A 20,675-nucleotide genomic window follows, 5' to 3' on the forward strand; every position below is an offset into this window, starting at 1 on the left:
ACATGTTCGTTTCATTGCAAAGAAAAAAGAGATGTGGACTTGAGGAGGAATTAAGCAGGTCTTATGAGAAGCTGCATAAGGTGAACAGAGTCAGCAGTTCATAATAATCACCACACAAAAATTCAAACAGTTTATAACAGTTATATTTTATTGCTTATTGACCCAGTCTTAGGTTTTGATAGCCTCAAAGGCAATATTGTTTTTATTGTGTCAAAGCTGCACTTGTACCTGAAGGGTGATATTTCCTTCAGACTCAGCTTCCCCCCTCTTCCACTTTACTCTTTGTACCTTTCTGTTGGAACTGCACCACTTCTTGTTAAGGATATCATATGGTTGCTTATTACCCATGTCAAAAATCCCTTGTCCTTAGAAAGCTAGCACATCAGGGAGCATCTAGCCTCCTTCCTGACCTGCAGGTTTTCTACATGCAGGGAGCATTCGAATACATGAGAACTATTCAAGAATGTGATTCCTCCTTTACATTCTAAAGTAGCACAGTCCTGGGAGAGCAAACCATATTTATAATTGTCTAAAGCAATTCTTGCTCATTACAGTGGTGCTGATTTATGTGTGTATCACAGATCTCCCTCCTCCTTCCCCCCTCAGGCTGTATGCCTGATAGAGGTTCGATTCTGGACCTGCTGTTCAACCTACTTAGCCGGTTTCTCACTCCACGGGTGCTGTGCCCCTGAGGAAAAAGTCGTTGTTGACCAGTGTATTTGCCTGCTGTGGTTCTGACTCCCACGCACTGTCGCTGTAAAGTCCTTCAAAAATTGTTGCCTACGTTTTCTGAAGCACAAGATAAATGTGCAAGCCTATATTGCGAGAACAGAAAATAATAGGGAGGGCATTTTATTCTGTGCAAAGGTACAAAATGTCTAATCTCATCACTGCATATTTTTTTTACAACCTCATTTAGATGGCAGTAAAGGCTGAGCATCGGCTTAATGAATTATTGGAAGTAATTCTCCTTCTTCTTCATTTCACAGGAGAGTATTGGATTGATCCTAACCAGGGCTGTTCCGGGGACTCTTTCAAAGTGTACTGTAATTTCACAGCAGGAGGAGAAACTTGCATATATCCAGATAAGAAGTCAGAAGGAGTAAGTACCCATCTTCCCCGCATTTGTTGTTGACGGTTCCTACTGTGCTGCTTCAAGATTGTGACTAAAACAGGGGGGGAAATCCTGTCACATTTTTGTTCATGTGCCTTTCCTTGCAGGATAATTACTCCATTACATTTACATAAATTTGAACAAAGCAGTGAAGTGATAATACAGTGTTAGCAGAGATCGGAGGCCCTCCCCAGTCCCTCATGCAGCGCAGATGTAAGCTGACTGCACCTGCTTGCCACAACATTTTTTTTCCTTCTCACACCACAGCTGTGTAGCCATTTCTAATGAGGACATGAAACTCAGGCTCCATCCTGGAAAATAAAGTCATGTTTTTCCCCCCGTTCTTATTTTTCTTAACCCTTTCTGGAGGACCATTTCGGTGTGTGCATGCGAGCTGCTTCTTTGCTCCTTCTCACAGAACGCGGGCGACAACTCTTCTCGCTCGATCTCCTTGTCTGACTACAGTTTACATGGGGCATCTCCACACTCAAGCCCAAATCCTGCTGAAGGGATTCATGCACAGAATCAGATCTCTGCATTGCTTTGCTAAGGGTGGAAAGCTAATTTTATTTCTGGTCCAATGCGTTCACTCATTCTGGTTCTGCTCTGTCCTGTTCCTACACTATTCCATAATTACTATTTTTTATTTTTTTAAATCTGCATGAAAGTTCACATTTTAATCTGTATTTAAATACAGAATTTTAAGTTTATCTCTTAATGCACATTTCAATATATTATTATTTATTTTTACAAAGTAATAATCATAAATAAAAATAAAAATAAAAATGTGCACCCCACCAACAAGACCATTCCATTGTAACTATCCAACCTCCCCAAATTTGAACACCTCTTGCAATGGCTTGACCCCTTTCCATCTTAACAGTACAAATTCTATTAATGATAAATTACCATGTGCCATTAAGGTAAGATGGGGAATATGCAGGAGAAATGATTTTGAGTTACATATTTCTAAAGTTATCTTTTCTCCAAACATGACGTTCTTCTTGGATTGAGAGCCATCAGCACAAATTAAATGTGTGCCCAAAGGACTGTTGGGCAGGATAGACAACTTTGGCCATATCCAACAGGGCTGTTCTTCTCCTACTACGAAATATGAAGTATTGAAATCAGATTCTGTGGCTTCTCAAAATAAGATATCAAACATTGTCCAAAGCACACTCTGCCCTATGAGCACCGGCTATGGGAAGTCTAGTTCTTCATTGGCAAAGCAACCAATTGCATCAGCTCCTAAAGCGCAAGGGATCTACACCCCACTCCTGCTAATTAGCAAGCTAGACATCTACTTCTTCAGACTTCTGCTCCAACTGGGACAGCTGGAGCAACAGCGTGACCACACCCCTTCCAGCTCACTGAAACCCCCTCATCTGACATGATGTGTGCAAGCAATAATAATAATAATAATAATAATTATTATTATTATTATTATTATTATTATTATTATTATTATTATTTATACCCTGCCCCTCTGGCTGGGTTTCCCCAGCCACTCTGAGCGGCTTCCAACAAAATATTAAAATACAATCATCTGTTAAACATTAAAAGCTTCCCTAAACAGGGCTGCCTTCAGGTGTCTTCTAAATGTTAGGCAATTGTTTATTTCCTTGACATCTGGTGGGAGGGCGTTCCACAGGGTGGGTGCCACTACCAAGAAGGCCCTCTGCCTGGTTCCCTGTAACTTGGCTTCTCTCAGTGAGGGAACCGCCAGAAGGCCCTCGGCGCTGGACCTCAGTGTCCAGGTAGAACGATGGGGGTGGAGACGCTCCTTCAGGTATACTGGACCGAGGCTGTTTAGGGCTTTAAAGGTCAGCACCAACACTTTGAATTGTGCTCGGAAACTGTCAATTTCTGCTGTGTGGCAGCTCCAGCAGCTCCTGTGCTTTAAGCCCATCCTCGGAGAAAGAGGGGGAGGAGGATGGAGGAGATTCTAATGGCCCAACTCTCTTAGGGACTGTCCCTTCCAGCTCTGTGCCTTCCTACAGCTCTTCCCCCATCTCTGACTGCCTAGATTCTTCCTCTTATTCCGCCTGCAGCCTCACGGGTGGCACAGAACCCCACATATTGCCGCCCCCTTCCCCTGGATCATCCTCCTGCTCCTCTGCCCACCCTTAGGACTCCTGCCTGTCCCTGATAAATATTCAGAGGATATGGGCAGTTCAATTCACAGAGGAGAAGTTGAAGGAGGAAATTCCATTTAAACTCCAAAGGAAAGCTCTAAGCATCTTCCATGAGGACCCAGGACATCTTCCCTAACAGGCACTGATCAGACTGAGACTGTACAGCTGAAATCTATGTTAGCTTTTAATGGTCCATCCCTCTACCTTACAGGAAGACATAACTGTTTCAATTAGGATCACAAGACTATATAACATTTGAAGGGAGCCCAAGACCATCTGGGCAGACCCTCTGCCAAGAGACAAAGTACTTGCAACCGGTTTCCCACAGATCTGTCTGAACAATCCAATTAATGTATCTGGTTATTTAATATGTAATCTGAGAATTGGATATAAATTTCTATCTGCAGAACTGCAAATATGATTAGAACTAGGCACAGAGCCCAGGCGTTGTCGTCTTCTTTTTTTAAAAAAGGAGATTAATTTAGCAGTGTTTATGTAAAACTCTGTTAATTCCCACTCATTTCTTGCCGACATAATTAACACTTGCCGTATCTGATCTTCTCTTGCAGGTAAGGATTTCATCATGGCCAAAGGAAAATCCAGGAACCTGGTTTAGTGAATTTAAGAGAGGCAAGCTGGTAAGTCATAATAGCTTTACTCTGGAATTAATAGGCAACTGAGTCCATACTCGCGTGCCCAGGTCCAGCAAAATCAATCAGAGGGTGAAAAACATGCAGGTTCACTTTTTCTGGGTCTGGCGCAAAAGACAATTGGCCATTTGCAACCACACCCAAGAACGAGACAGAAAAAAATGAACTGAACTCAGGACACACAAACCCCAAACATCTCTCTGTGGAGGTGGGGCTTTGAAAGCACAGCACAAAATTAATCTCAATCAGTGTGGGGAAAAACATGTAGGTTTACTTTTCTGGGAATTACACAAGCTACAACACGCCAGCAACGTATTTGGCATTTTGACTGCATCCCTTTTGATCCCCACCATGAGCAATCTGCGTGCAAGTTTGTTCCGAGCAACTTTCATCGTCACATTCAGTCACTTGCCCGTAGTTTCCTTTCTGGTGCTCAGGGGTCAGGACCAAAGTGTAGGCAAGGAGCTCTCTGCTGCCTGCAAGGCCTCTTCTTTCCCTTGCTCGTAGTTGCAGCTGGTTTATATTATAGTCCACTCCATCTCCAGGACTTGGGGCAGATGACAGATCATCAGGCTCAAGCTTTGCTGTGTCTTTGGAGGAAACAAATTCCGCAGTTGAGGGACAGCTCCTGGGAGAATCTCTCTGTGCATCCTTGATATACAGATGGCAAAATCCAGAGCGTGTCTAACCTAGAGGCATTGAAAAAGAGCAGTGGGAAGGATTTCTTAATAAGCTGTTGCTGAGAACTTCTCCAAAAATGCTGGATTCCTGTCAGTGTTGCTGTGACAACTTAATGGAAGGGAGAGGAGTGAGGCAATGTGTAGGCGGGTGGCAGTGCAAGCATAGCAGTGGGAGCACTGGGTTGGAAGTGCAGGCATGCCCACGCCACACTAACTTCCCTGCCATGTTGGCCTTCCACGACACAGCAGCAACACTGCTGCAGAGACTCTAGCATTGGAGCTTCACCCTACCTCTGCTTCAGTTTGCACTAAAGACACCCCTATACATTTTTTGCATGCACTGGCTCATATATTCAGTGTGCCCCCTGCATTTGTTTCCAGAAGAGTGCATTCACAAAGCTTTCAGACTCTGGTATCAAGTGGATGAACCCTTTTTAGTGTTAGTCAGCACCTCATCATGTTATCTGTGGACGCCTCAGTCTGTAAACCTGGTGGTGACTGCGTGTAAACCCAAAGCTGACTGAATAAGGTTCCAGCTGGACCAATTTACATACAGTGGTACCTCGGGTTACAGACGCTTCAGGTTACAGACTCTGCTAATCTAGAAATAGTACCTCGGGTTAAGAACTTTAATTCAGGATGAGAACAGAAATTGTGTGGCAGCAGCGGGAGGCCCCATTAGCTAAAGTGGTACCTCAGGTTAAGAACAGTTTCAGGTTAAGAACAGACCTTCGGAACGAATTAAGTTCTTAACCAAAGGTACCACTGTATAAGCTAAACAAGCTATAGCCCCCCAAAAAATTAAAGGGAAAAAAACCTGGATGTACATTTCCAAAATATAAGATAAAAACAAATAAAGTAAAACCTACATACAGAAGCAGTGTTTTGTGTTGTGTAGGCTCCTATGATGTAAGTAATGGGCCCTGCCTGCTAGCCTAAAATATCACTGTTTTGCTCATTTCTATATATATGGTGCCTACATTCTGCATGTGCAAATGGCTTTAGATACCTATTAGGTCCATAAATTACCATATAGCATATATTCAACACAAAAAACAGCGACAAACCTAAATCTGGCCCTGAGCTGGACCTGTTCTTTAATATTATGTCGTGTAGTAGTAGGTTGAATTCTTGATAATGTTTTCATTGCTGTGTCCTAAACAATTAATAGAAAAATGGACATATTTTACTAACTTCAGTAGCTACAAAGATGCATTCAAAGTTAGTTTCCAACACATGGTATAAATCCTGAATTTAACAGTCAACTCTGAATGCAAATCTCAGTTGCTTAAATGGAATGACGAAGCATATTTTAAAATGAAGGCAAATTTGGAGTTCTTTATTTCTTTTTTGGGGGGAGAGAGACCAAAAATATTTTATATTGCATAAAACAATTTTCATCTTATTCCCAACAAAAAGCAACTGTTTTGTTTTCATGAGATTTTTTCCCACTTATTCTCTCAGCATAAGAAGCAATATTATTAAATTTCAAATAGGTATTCTGGTGAGGACTTTATTTCCACCATGTCCTTGCTGGAGAATGTATTGCTGACTATCAAAACACATTCCCACTATGAAAGTTATTGAAAACATAGTACGGGTAAAAGAAATGCAGTACTAGTAAAACCTTTTTTCTTTTCTTCAGATGCTAAGTGATGTACAAAAAACCTGTAACTGATCTGAAGTGCTAATGAAAATTTTTTTTTGAGAACAAAACTATTTTATGATAAGCAGGAGTTTTGTGTGTGTGACACATACAGAACAGTATGTTGCTGAAGCTGAAAAAGATGTTCAGATTTAAACTTCTTTTCAGCAGTTACTCCAGCTTCAGGTTGCAAAACTTCAGTTAGCATGTTCAAGTATGTAATAATAATATTGTTATTTATACCCCAGCCACTCTGGAGGGTTTCCAGCACATATAAAAACATAATAAAACACCAGACATTAAAAGCTTCCAGATACAGGGAATGCAGAATGGCACTAGCAGGCACAAGTTAAGGACTAAATAAATTTACCTCAGAATCTCCTTGCATGAAGAGAGCTAAAATGTCAAGGAGAAAGCTGGACCAATCAAAGGAGGTCCATTTCACCCAGGCCCTTAAACTAAGAGGAGAGCCTAAGATTTTGACACTTGTTAATTTTTTAGCATTTGGTAAGTTTTACAGCTTGTTTTTCTGCACATTGGACCCAAACGTGACACATTCTCACAGTTATAGAAGGCTAGAAAAGCATTATTACAAAATTCACTGTTGGAACCAACAATGACATGACTGGTGTTGGAAGGAAGCACACAACTGCACCTTTGACTTGGAGAAGCATCTAAACCATGCCACAGAGTTGCAGCAAACTGAACTTGTGTCTGTAGAATGACGTTTGTTTGTTTGTTGCAAGGTTGCAGGTCACCATTTGCGATGGTTTTCGGCTTCTGGTAATAGTTTGCGGCCCAAATGCGTAATCATGTAGCGCTGCCCAAAGAGGCTCTGTTTACCGATTCATAGCTTGACTGCATTCTTAATGGGACAGCAAACAGGATTGTGTCAGTTGATTTATAGGGAAGCCAGTTAATGCGTTTTTGTGTCAAGTGTAATCTTGTTTTGCACTTTAAAAGGAGAACCGACCACATGTTTATGCGCCTGTTTCATGGGTCTATATTTTCCTTTGTTTTTACTCCTCAGCTTTCCTACGTGGATGCTGAAGGCAATTCCATTAATATGGTCCAAATGACATTCCTTAAACTACTGAGTGCCTCTGCCCGACAGAACTTCACTTATAACTGCCATCAGTCAGTGGCATGGCATGACGTGTCTTCTGACAGCTATGACAAAGCACTGAGGTTCTTAGGCTCAAACGATGAAGAGATGTCTTATGACAACAATCCTTACATCAAAGTTCTTCACGATGGCTGTGCGGTAAGTATAAGCCCTCGATACGCTTTTCTGCTTTCCTAAGCTAACCTGCCACCTTAATCAAATGAGTTCAGTTTAATGCTATCATGCATGTCTCCCAAGACCTTTCTTTAAAAACAAAAAACAAAACCATATTTCGTTTCTGTAGTTAGTTCTTCACCTACGCAGTGTCGTCTCTTTTTAAAATTGCAATAATTAGAACACTTTTAAACTTTGGAAGATGGGAAAGTAATGTTAGCCCATAACTTAAGGAAAGACCAAAAGAATAAAATAAAATCAGACAGTAAGCTGTTCTATATGCACTGACAAGCCAAGTCACTGGAGAAAGAGGATTGAGATATAAGATAGTAATGGGAAAGCATTTGTACTCTACAGTGTGCTGCAGAAAAAGATGAATAAGAATAATGCTGCAAATGGAAGGCCCCCTTCTACCATTTTAATATAATTTCTCCCTAAAGCAGAAAATGCCAAGTGAAAGCAATACCAAAGCTTGCTTTCTTTTTTTTATCTCCTCCTCTTCTTATCCGACGAGCTGCCGTTTGAAGTGGCACTGAAATCTGATACAGATAGAATGGTATTAAGGAAAGTGTGTCTGAGAAGTTTCACAAGTATTGAGACGTTACTGACGTAACCTCAAGAAGCCTGTGGGTTTCATAACACTGGCTTGATGGCCATCCTTGTGATTCCCTTCTCCTTGACCCCGGTTCTATTTATTCAGAACAATTCCCTTTTTAAATGTGTCCCTCCATTCTTTACCATCTCTGATTATCCCACAACCCACCCACTTCACCAATCTGCCCCCCTCACCCCATGGAAGAATGCCATTGCTGTAGTTATTGCCCTAATGTTTGGCTTCTGGGCTTCACCCTAGGAATCTGGTTGGTCACTATGAGAAGAGAATGCTGGACTAGATGGGCTCTTCCTTTGTCCTTACCCATGACTACACTGCCCCTGTCACCCACAGTCCTTCCTCTGCCCATCCTGTTTCCCCAGCTCCCATAATTTGCATTGTTAGCTGTAGCAGTGCCTGCATTTGGTGGGAACCCCAGCCAGACATGGCATCATGGTTCCTGGAGGAAGCAAGACATCATCCTTCCTTTTCTGTCCCTCCACATTAGACCATGGTTGGGTGAGAAGGCAATTCATCTCCAGCACATTGGCTTACCCCACAAAATGAGTCTAGCACATTATCTAATGCACCACATTGCTCAGAGAAAGACTGGGTGTGATAGATACTAGTGATAGCCACTTGGAAATATTTTCATAGTGGCAGTGTTTTTCAATCAAAATGCAAGCTGTCATTTGAGTGTTGGTTAAGAATGTGCAAAAAAGTAGCATTTTTATGCATCAGCTTATTAAATGCACGTGAGATGCAGGTGGCGCTGTGGTCTAAACCACTGAGCCTAGGGCTTGCCGATCAGAGGGTCAGCAGTTTGAATCCCTGCAACGGGGTGAGCTCCCATTGCTCAGTCCCAGCTCCTGCCAACCTAGCAGTTCGAAAGCATGGCAAAGTGCAAGTAGATAAATAGGTACCACTCTGGCAGGAAGGCAAACAGCATTTCCATGCGCTGCTCTGGTTTCTCCAGAAGTGGCTTAGTCATGCTGGCCTCTTGACCCAGAAACTGTCTGCGGACAAATGCCGGCTCCCTCAGCCAGTAAAGTGAGATGAGCGCTGCAACACCAGAGTCATCCGCGACTGAACTTAACAGTCTGAGGCCCCCGAAAGTCCTATCTGCTTTTGCTTTGCCAAGTTGCAGCTGTATCTCTTTGCCAGATGGTCAATGGCTACATTCTTGGTGTTGGTACTCTGTAACCCATAGCCTACTTGATTCTAGAGCATGGAAATTGCCAGCTCATAGTGCCTTCAGATCCAGCCTTGGCAGCAATTAGGCTTGGGTATGGGAGTGAGGTGGGGAAGCTCCCATTGGCAGTAAAGGAAGCTTTTCTGTAAGACTAATTACCATATGTGGAGCAATCTGAGGAGATCATAGTGCATGGGGAGGGGAGGCTTAATCCTTCCTTCCCCTGCTGTGAACCCCCCCTTTAAAAAGACTCACATGTACACAGCAGTTTGGTGCCATGGGAGCTTTTTTCCTAAGTCTCATCACCATGAATGCCTTGACTTACTTGGAATTCGAACGCCGCAAACCTGGAAGTAGGTGTTCCGGTTTGCGAACTTTTTCGGAATCCGAACTGTTCCATTTTGAGTGCCCCCGCTCCTGCTTGCACGGGAGTAGGAGCGGGGCAGCTCAGCTGGGGAACACGAAGCCTCCGTTTCCCAGTCCCACTCCTGCTTGCATGCGAGTAGGAGCTGGATTGGGGCTGCTCACCTGGAGAGGTCCAGACTCTGTCACACTTTTCCAGTGAGGGGTGTGTTCACCTCAATGGAGAAGTTTAAAGGAGCATCGGGTGGCGAAGGTGGAGACAACCTGACAGCTGCCTCAGCGGCGGTTTAGGGGTTCTCAGATGCAGCTGCCAGGCTGCCTCCACCTTCGCCACCCCAGCAACTATTCCACCTGGCTGCCTTCAGGTGGTGCAGGTGCTCTGATACTGAGGCCCAGCCGCGAACCCCTCAATGGAAAGTGTGATGGAGCCTGCACCTCCCCAGCTGAGCTGCCCCATCCAGCTCCTACTCGTGTGCAAGCAGGAGCAGGGGCGGGGATCTCTCAGCTGGGAAGCGGAGGCTTCGTGCTCCCCAGCTGAGCATTTAAAATTAAAACCGAAACTATCCAGAAAACCACAAAGCCAACAAACTTGCAACTCATGAAAGGGCAGCAACACAACAAATTGAAAAAAGGAAACCAACCACAAATGAATCAAAATCACAAGAAAACACCACTGACCCGAACCCTAATTCTAATTCTAATCCTTACCCTAACACCAACCCAATCCAAAAAGTTAACCCTAACCCTAACCCAGAAATGTTCTTGTTAGATAGTAAAATTCATGTTAAATTGCTGTTTTAGAGATTGTTTTTAAAAGTCTGGAACGGATTAATTCATTTTGCATTACTTTCTATGTTAAAGCACGCCTTGGTTTTGGAACGCTTTGGTTTTATAACGGACTTCTGAAACGGATTAAGTTTGAGAAGCAAGGTAGCACTGTATATAGCCCTTGACATAAGGAAGGTTCCCCAGCCCTATTACGGACAATCTAGGAGAAATTTACAGGTCTTTACTGCATTAAGTGACAACTTATTTTCATTTTGGTTTGTGTGTTTTTTTACAGACACGAAAAGGCTATGCAAAGACTGTTCTTGAAATTGATACTCCCAAAATTGACCAAGTGCCTATTTTTGATGTGATGATTAATGACTTTGGTGATCAGAATCAGAAGTTTGGATTTGAAATTGGCCCCGTCTGTTTCCTTGGTTAAGCTTAGAAACAAAGAGAAGATCGTCAACAAAGAAAAAATGCACCTTGGTGCTACCCACCAACCCCACTTGATGCCACATGCAAGTTTTGAATAAGAATGGAATAGAAAAATATGTCTCACCATGTATGTATGTCTTCTCTAGAAAACACCTGTTGCCCCAGTAGGACCAGATTCACATGACTTAAACTTGTTTGGCCCATTATGAAGGATCCTGCGGCAGAGACAGACAACGTGGGGTAAATTATCTGAAAATCCTCCAACATCCCATTCCGCCCCAACCCACCTGCCCCTCCCTTGATATTTTGGTGCTGTAAAATTGAATGTCATGGTGCTCCTTCCATTACAACATAAGAGGTGCTAAGAAGGTATGTTTAATAAACTGTAATTATTCTATGTACAGTACAACGCTGTCCTTTCTGTGTCCATTTCCAAAACTTGCATGTGTCCCTGAATCGCAACTGGCTCTTCTCTTATAATGATTTCAAAATTATGTTGTCAATACTGCGTATGTATTATGAAAAAATAAAGTTGTAATTTCCAGTGAATCCAATCCCATATTTTTTTCTGATTAATAATATTAATATTAATAATAAAAAACCCTTTGTATATATTGCTGTTCAAGAGCTCTGTTATTTGTAGTCACCAGGAAAAGCTCAGGTGGCAGAACTGGAAACATTTTAGTAACACACGTCTCTACTGTTACTGCTTTGTGATAAAGAACTCCAAGAAGGAAAGTACCAATTGAGGTGCTGTTCCGTGGTGCTATACCTCAGACTTTTTTCCTTTTCCTTTTCTGATGCCAGGGAATTTCAAGAATATATATATTGATATATGCCTAAAATAAGCAGGTTTTATGTTTGGGAATGGGAAACATGTATGGTTAAAATGAAAATGTGATGCAGGGCCTCTTCTGATGCTACTTTTAGGGTGTGGGACAGCATTTCTCAACCTGTGGGTCCCCAGATGATGTTGAACTACAACTCCCATCACCCCTAGCTAGCAAGGCCAGAGCTCAGGGATGATGGGACTTGTAGTCCAACAATATCTGGGGACCCACAGGTTGAGAACCGCTGGTGTGGGAGCTGTTGGTGCATGAGATCTTCCTGTTCCTCTCTGGTAATATTGGGAGGCTGAGGCCATGTAGAAGGAGTCTATTCTGTGGCTCCTTGCTACATCAGTGTTACTGCTCATCCCCAAAACTGGAGCAACATGGCTATGTGGAGGAGCTGCCCCATGATCTCTCACATGGAGAGATGTTACCAGAGCTAGGTGGAGAAGCATGCATGCTCTGTTTGCCGTGCCCTACAGACAGCATCAAAAAGAGGCCCTTAAATAACCTGTCATGGGAGTCGTCTTCAGACATTCAGAAAAAAATATATGAGGCTCAAACTGGGGCAGGATGTGGGCATTAGGTGCATGTGGATCCACCTCCAAGCTTTCTGAAGGGGCCTTCTAAGTGTGTACATGCTTAGCAGACTCCTTGCAACGTGGAACCCTGAAAATGCAAGAAAGCTGAGAGGGGGAGCAGGTATTTCCAATGCAAATAGGAACATCAGGGAAACAGCCAGTGTGCATGTCTAACCCACCCACCCACCCCAGCTGAGCCCACATGCATTATTTTTGAATACTCGGAGAAGCCTATGGCCATTCCGTTTCTTGTACCTCACCTGAATTTTGTCGCATAGATACTGAAACCAGATTCTAAACCATTATTTATGGATTGTGTCCCCATCAGTTGTCTGATGGAATTACACCATTATATGTGAGCCAAGATTAATATTTCCTGCCCTGGACATCATTCAATATAAGAAGTCTCAGATTCTATCCTCTCATCCCCATCAGTATTTATTTTCTTGAGTCCCAGTCGAGGAATATTGGAGCCCAACAGAAAGCCGTATATCAAGAAAGTAAGATGGTGAGAGTCATCTACTCTCAGGTGTGTGTAGGATTGCCAATATTTATACCAGCTCCAGTAGATGTGTCTTTTAAGACGTTGATGAGCTTGATGAGCAGATATTAGCATGAAAAGCTTCACCTGTTGATTTCGGCAGACCCAGCTGCTTGTTAAAGGTGCTAGTAGACCAGGTCACGTTATTGCTTGTGGGGTTGTTTTGGCCAATTGGTGCTGAATACTGTCAGTACTGATCATCATTTCAGTGGTTTGCAGGAAGAGGAGGAGGAGGAAGACCCCATGCACATGTTCCATGTTCTGGATATGTATTCCTAGAATCTGTTACCCCCTCAGTAAAGGAGATGCAGGAGTAGAAATATGGGTCTACTCATGAATAACCTTTGCTGGACTGTGGCAAATTAAGTCCAAGTCATGTGATTCTACCTAGCTGCCAAGCAACTAACGAGGAAACAGCTAGCTATAGAACTTATTTTCTGACCCTAACGGTCATAATTTGCAATGCATCCCCCACCCCACTACCACCCCGTGGCTAATCTGCCCTGGCCTCAACACATTTTTCTCTCTCCAGGTAGTCAGACATAGATCTTAACTTAAAAACGCAAATCCTTTTGTACTTATTTTTCATAATATATGTAAGACTTGAAAAATAAATGTTTGTTACTATTTCTTATATAAATTTGTTTAAATTAATTGATATCAGATTCAAGTAGCTCGTTTTCAGCTGTTTTTTTTAAAAAATCATGCATACATTTTATATGTACAACAGATTTTAAAGTCAACAGTTTGCTGTTCAGAATTCCTTTTTTTAAAAAAACCAAAGTTTGTAACTTTCACCTCAAAGAGGGAAAAATATACATTTTATTAATAAAATCAAGTCTTGTCTACCTGGACTGATCATTCTGTTTCTTAGACATATAGGAAATGTTATCTCTACTTCAGTAACACAGTAATATTCTGGTTCTAGATAATCCATCACATGTACCAAGGAATACAGATCAAAAACATTCCTAAATATCACAGCAAAGGCAATTAAAAAAACAATAACCCTCAAAATCTCCAAAATCTCAGTTTCAAAACTGGAGTTTGGGTCTTTATTTTATTCCATCTGATTCTATCTGCTGTCTCCTCCTCGCACCAGTCTCCCAAGTTACTCAACATGGCCTACACAGATTCTTCCTCTTTAGCGGGTTGTGGCTTTTAAGCCATTTGTACACTGAGTAAAACTATACAATAAATTCATACAATTTTCTGCATGTAATTCACCTTCCAAGCCAAAAATGTGGGCTTTATGCACTGTTAGTCTTACAGAGTCAACCCATCGAGAATGGGTTGGTTTGGGGTTAATGAGCATGGCTAACTTAGGGTCATTATATTCAACAGGTCTACTCTGAGTACAGCTTTGTTGGCTACAACCCTCGATTTTCAGTGAGGCAGTTTCATTATGACAGCTATCAGCATACTTCCTGCAAGTACAGTGGTACCTCGGGTTAAGTATTTAATTCATTCCGGAGGTCTGTACTTAACCTGAAACTGTCCTTAACCTGAAGTACCACTTTAGCTAATGGGCCCTCCTGCTGCTGCCGCGCCACTGGAGCACAATTTCTGTTCTCATCCTGAAGCAAAGTTCTTAACCTGAAGCACTATTTCTGGGTTAGTGGAGTCTGTAACCAGAAGCGTATGTAACCCGAGGTACCACTGTACAAGAGCTACATATTCTGATCCCATAATCCAGAGGTCCACCAGTGCTTAAATACACCTAGATTACTTAAAATCATAGAGTTGGAAAGGATCCTGGCGGTTATCTAGTCTAACCCCTGCAATGTAGGAATCTCAACTAAACAATCCATGATAGGTGGCCATCCAACCTCTACTTCACATTCATTCCACTGTTGAGGGGACAGCCCCCTAGATGCAAAAAGTTGCTGAGATAGTCTGGTCAAAATGCTGTGGAGATTAGGTCAAACTTCACCAACCTAGAGCCCTCTAGATGTTTTGGACAACAGCCCAAGCCAGCATGGGCAATAGCCAGGAATGATGGGAGCTGTAGTCCAAAAATATGGAAGGCACCAGGTTGGCAAAGACTGAACTAAATGGCACATACACACATCTTCACCATTTTGTGGTGCAGGTGACTCTGTTCTCCATCCACATACCTATATTAGTATGATATTTTTTCTCTGTTTAAAACCTAGAAAAATTAGTTAAACAATGTTCCTGGTCATGATGATAATCAACTGATTTTTTTAAATTAAAAAAAAAAATTGATTTTGTCCGCCATAAGGGTGGTCATCATTAAATTTCAGCAAGCTTGGTTGCTAACATAGCTTTTGGTCACAGTCTGGAAAACAAAATTGTATTGACTAAACCTGAAAGTGTCAGCAGAACTGTTTCACTTGCCAAAAAGAGATACTAGTTTGGGGGTTTTTTTGGTTTTTTTTTAAAAGGCTTCAAAGTGGAATTGTTAATTCTTATTGAGAAATCCTGGCTTCATGAAATACTGTGTCAAAATTAAATTGACTTTTCCAGAGTTAGATGGAGCTTAATCCCTAACCTTTTCACAATGACTGGAATTAAGATTTTCACAATTATTAGAGGTGGCAGAGAAGCATTTTCAGCTGTGTAGCAGAAGAAAAATCATTAATGCCATTTTTATATCACCTTACATATTTTATTAACTCGCTCTCTCCGATTCAGAACCCTGTGCACTGCAATGTGTACCTGATGTTCTTCTGAAAGGATGATTCTGGATTTACTGCAGTGGGGGAGAAGGGTAGGAACAGATGGATCTATTTCACACTTTTACCCATAGCTCCTTTACTTATGAGTAGCAAAGTAGCAATAAGTCAGGGTTCCATCACTACAAGCAGTTCTGCTTGGGCAACAGGACTTCCTACCTCTCTCCCACACCATCTCTGCAATCTTTTTTTTAGATGTCCTCTCAAGCTTCCAGAGATGATTTGGGGAGGGTGGGTGGTACTCAGGTGGGGAGAAGAGAGGGGAAAGTTATTTTACCCAAGCAGAAATTCCTTGGGCTGTTGGGATGCATTACTTGGCTACTACCCTTCGTTTCCACATAAATCTGCAAGTTTTTTTGGGGGGGGGGGTTACCAAAACACGAATTTTGACACATTTAGGCTGCAGTCCTATTATGGGGGCAGAATCTGAAGATGGTTCAGCCATGATATCCAAATCTTTGTCAGGTTCAAGATGGCCAAATGGGAGGTTCTAAGAAAAAAAATATATGTATTTCCATCCACTTCTAGGCTGGGTTTCTTCCCCCCCCCCAAAAAAAAACATTTAGCCTTCCACTTAAAAATAGTAGGGTAGAAAGAGAGATTTTGTTTGGGGGCATATCAGGGGATCAGGATAGCTTTGGATTCCAGCCATTTCCCACTCCTCCATGATACTCCACCAAACTGTCCCTCCTTTGGGGATCTGCCCATGCCAAACATCTGCTGAGCCAATATTTTGGAGGTTAGCAGTTAAGAGGGGGAAATCAGATATTGGATCTCCCTCTCCAGTGTGAGAATGCTCTTTCCAGTGCTGGAGAGGGGTGTCCAATTTATCCTATGGCTCCTGGAATGACCCCATTGCCCTGGGAACACTGGCTTGCAATCCTGAGCTGGTCAGAAGATTCAGAGAAGTACAAAACAGTCATGGTCTGATCTGCAGATTCATCCAACAGACAGAGAATGGGACGTTTTGTATTGGGATTTTCAAAGTCTGAATCCCTGAACCATCCCCAAGGAGAGCATCTCCAAACACACATCCCTTAAGCAACATTGAATGCTATTTCCACTAAAGTGGGTGTAATGATCTTTCAGAGTGAGGGAGCTCCATATTGACAATGGAGCTCCTCCCTGGGTGATGATGATTTGGTCCAGATGATATGGTGAATGGCAAAGCTGAACCCAAGGCTGAGGTTCTGTGTTTATATTTCTGATTAACATGTGTGTTTCCCATTTGAAGTAGATATGTACATATCACTAGATTACAAGATTGGCTTCAGTTTTAACAGCTTTGAATTGTATACAGATTATCCTGTATATGGGGACTTCCTCTGCTCTTTTATGTATATGTTTCTGTTCCCTTCTAGAATCAAAGGAGACCCTGTAAACATGGGGATATTGTACTCAATGTTCGGAATATATTTGCTATACTCTAATTTGCATTTATTGCTCTGAAATGGTAAACCCCAGCTGAGACCAATATTTTAAGGATTAAACAATACCCCAGTTTGGAGTTTGGTTACAGTTCATTAAATTTAGATAGTAGCAAACACAGAGAGAGTAGAATTACAAAGCTTTACAAATTTAAACAAACCACAGAACGTCAAATGCAGAACACACTATGAAAACTCAAGAGGCTCGAGGTAACTTTTCCTGTGCATTACAAAATGGTAATGATTATGACTACAAACAGCAAAAGATTCCAACATAAATAGGAGGGGGGAATGGGACAAGAATGGGGTGAATCCAAGTAAATCACATTAAGTTTACCCTGAGTGCGATTTACAGTGGTACTTCGGGTTACAGACGCTTCAGGTTACAGTCTCCGCCAACCCAGAAATAGTACCTCAGGTTAAGAACTTTGCTTCAGGATGAGAACAGAAATTGTGTGGCGATGGAGTGGCAGCAGCGGGAGGCCCCATTAGCTAAAGTGGTACCTCAGGTTAAGAACAGTTTCAGGTTAAGAACGGACCTCCAGAACGAATTAAGTTCTTAACCCAAGGTACCACTGTAAATGGCTTTGACCCAATATTGAAGCCCAATAGTTTAAGGGTGCTTAGGATTGGCTCAGTGGTGTCATATTAATAAATAGTTCATTGTTTAACCTGATACTCAGGGAATCTCAAGTACAGACTCCGCTAACTCAGAAATAATACCTTGGGTTAAGAACTTTGCTTCAGGATGAGAACAGAAATCATGCTCCGGCGGCGCGGCTAAAGCTAAAGTGGTGCTTCAGGTTAAGAACAGTTTCAGGTTAAGAACGGACCTCTGGAACGAATTAAATACTTAACTCAAGGTACCACTGTATAGTTTTATTAGCATTGTATCCGGAAAGCATCCAGGAATTTGTGACCTGGGGCTCTTGTGGACCTAGGGCTGGACTCCTCCCCTTTAGGGGCGATGGAGCTGTCTCTCAACACCAACCCTCAATTATCTATCTCCGTAAGAAACCACAGTGTATTGTGCTATCACCTATCTCAAACATCTTGGTGGGATGCCAGGGTTCCTAACTAACAGCCAAGGGTCTGGAAGGGTGGCGACTGACTCCTGTTGAACCGCAACAAAGCCAGACCCCCTCACCCATGATGTGCAAGCAAACAGTTACTAAATTGAGCAAGGCTTTCAACTACAAGAGATTTCTCCAAGTTCAGGTGGGGCTAGCCATTCAGACTGAGCCACAGCCCTAATTAAGAATCTATCTAGAGGTCTATCCTGCTGAAAACAGGTATGAGCTTCATGGGCTTGCATGTGAGTTGCCAGCCTGAGCTTCACTTGGAGCTGTCCAAGGTTCTGTCAAAATCAGAAGTCCTGCTGGAAAACTACGCTTGGGTTTGTCACACAGTTGTCACCACAGCCTGGAATTCAACACGGATGCCTTAGGATAATTATAGTTAAGTTCAAACTTCCTCCCACAAAATCACAAAGGATGGCTAGTTCTGACTGGTGATTATAGGGGTCCTTGATATAAGTGTGAAAAGAAATGAAAAATCATCCATAATAAAGAATCTCGCTTGGACTGGATGAGGGACTCCCCAAATTTATCTCCTTGCAAAACAGGGGAAAAAATGGGGGGGGGGGTTCCCAATGTAATCCAAGGTCTGCCTCCCCACCCCTCCTTTAACCAGTGCCTAAGCTAGGCAGAAACCACATTTTCTGGGAAAATAGCTCAGTGATAGAGCACATGCTTCACTGCACACATAAGGTCCCTGGAAACTCTATTTTAAAGTAATAATCAGGAAGCAGATGGTGTCAAAGACCCCTCTTTGCCTGAGACCAGTCAGTCAGAATAGAGAATTCAGGGCTTGGGGGATCGATAGTCTGACCTAGTATTAGCAGCTTCTTATATTCCTATTTTATGAATATAAGTAGCTGCAGTAGTAGCAGCCATATTAAACAACAGCATCAATTTCCATTCATTTTAATCATTCATTTTAGTTTTCAGTGCAATCCTCTCACCTCTCCACACACAAACACTACGCCAGGCATTCCCAAACTGTTGTCCTCAATAAGGTGGTGTATCACATTTCTGAAGAACACTTTCAGCTTGAATTCAATTTGTAGTACAATAAAGCACAACAGGAGAAATAAAACAAGCAATAAAAATATGTTTTTTAATTAAAAAAATCATACAGCGTCTAGCACATTACAATGGCTAAATCAGGCAGAAAAATCATTAAGTGGTCTGTCAAGACCCTCAGCAATTTTCATGTGGCGCATGGGGGGGAAATTATGTATCACTGAATTAAAGGTAAAGGTAAAGGGACCCCTGACCATTAGGTACAGTCGTGGCCGACTCTGGGGTTGTGGTGCTCATCTCGCTTTATTGGCTGAGGGAGCTGGCGTACAGCTTCCGGGTCATGTGGCCAGCATGACTAAGCTGCTTCTGGCAAACCAGAGCAGTGCACAGAAACGCTGTTTACCTTCCCGCCAAAGCAGTACCTATTTATCTACTTGCACTTTGATGTGCTTTTGAACTGCTAGGTTGGCAGGAGCAGGGACCGAGCAACGGGAGCTCACCCCGTCGTGGGGATTCGAACCGCCGACCTTCTGATCGGCAAGTCCTAGGCTCTGTGGTTTAACCCACAGCGCCACATGTATACACAGGATCCTAAACAATCCTATTAAACAGCCAGGCCTATTGAGTTCAATGGGAATTACCTTAGCCACAATCCTAACCAAGTCTAATCAGGAGTCCAACTTAATTCAGAGGCACTGAATTCAAGAGAGGGATTCAGCATTGCAGCTTTTGTCACATTCTGCGCAAGTGATTGATACTGACTAATGTCAAGCTTTGGAAAGCTCGGTTTATATTTCATGCAGTGTCACCATTTATATACTGACTTAGCTGCTTTTTTAAAAAATAACATTCTGATTGCCAGACATTACACTCCCTGGTGGCTGGGGGGGGGGGATGTTGCTTAGACTCATCTTGTATTTTCTCCATAGCGCCAAGCAGGGGGAGGATAATCATTCCAGCTTCTTCGTGATTTTAAAACAAAAACATCTGTGCTGAGAAGCTGTAGTCAGATAACACAAAAATGAGAAATTAATCACTTGCCTAAGTATACTGTAAACACAAGGCTGGGTAGAACATTTATCACCATTCTGCCTCCTGCTTACTTTAGGGGAGAGTGAGCTTAATTACTTTCCCAGTATTCCCTACCCCTTTCTAATAAAGAAAGAGAATAAAGAAAAGTTTTCATTGGTTCTCAGATACTAGCCTTCCGTTTTGTCAATTAAATGCAGCAAAGGGAAATAATCCGGTTTTCTTTTTCTAAAATGATGCCCCTTGCTCTGGATACTGCAGTAGCCAGAACTACTTGGAGCACCCAGGAGTCATCAAATTGATGCTTCCTGCAGAAGGCGGCCAGCCTGGGTCCTTAAATAATAGTGAAAGCAGAGCTGTCACTGAGAGAGGAAGCTAAGGTATTACCATCTCAGTGGGGGAGGGACCAGGGCATGGAAGGTAAATTGCCTGCCAATTTAAAAAAGGAAGCTTGCTTGCTCCAAGTGCAAGATTGCCTAGAAATAGAAAGCTCTTTCAGATCATCCTTGCCAGCAGTAGGGCTGTATTCCTAGGCACAGTTTTGGGAGAGTAGACTCATTGAATTCAGTGAGACTGACTCCTAGGACTCCACAAGAGTCTCGGATAGCTCAACAAAGGAATCACCACA

The 20,675-nt window shown here is 42.5% G+C and overlaps 1 protein-coding gene across 4 annotated transcripts in view; it reads left to right on the forward strand.

Moving 5' to 3' along the window:
• The window catches only part of COL11A1 (collagen type XI alpha 1 chain), a 255,976-nt gene extending 242,320 nt beyond the window's left edge, over positions 1-13,656 (forward strand). For all 4 annotated transcript variants that reach the window (XM_053391592.1, XM_053391595.1, XM_053391593.1 and 1 more), the window contains 4 exons: positions 990-1,102; positions 3,819-3,887; positions 7,255-7,488; positions 10,714-13,656. In XM_053391592.1, the coding sequence (XP_053247567.1) occupies positions 990-1,102; positions 3,819-3,887; positions 7,255-7,488; positions 10,714-10,860 (563 nt within the window). In that variant the 3' untranslated portion in view covers positions 10,861-13,656. The remainder of the gene's footprint in view (positions 1-989; positions 1,103-3,818; positions 3,888-7,254; positions 7,489-10,713) is intronic.
• The last annotated feature ends 7,019 nt before the right edge of the window (positions 13,657-20,675 follow it).

This window comes from Podarcis raffonei, chromosome 6 (genome assembly GCF_027172205.1).
Source record: "Podarcis raffonei isolate rPodRaf1 chromosome 6, rPodRaf1.pri, whole genome shotgun sequence".
NCBI classification, from domain to species: Eukaryota; Metazoa; Chordata; class Lepidosauria; order Squamata; family Lacertidae; genus Podarcis; species Podarcis raffonei.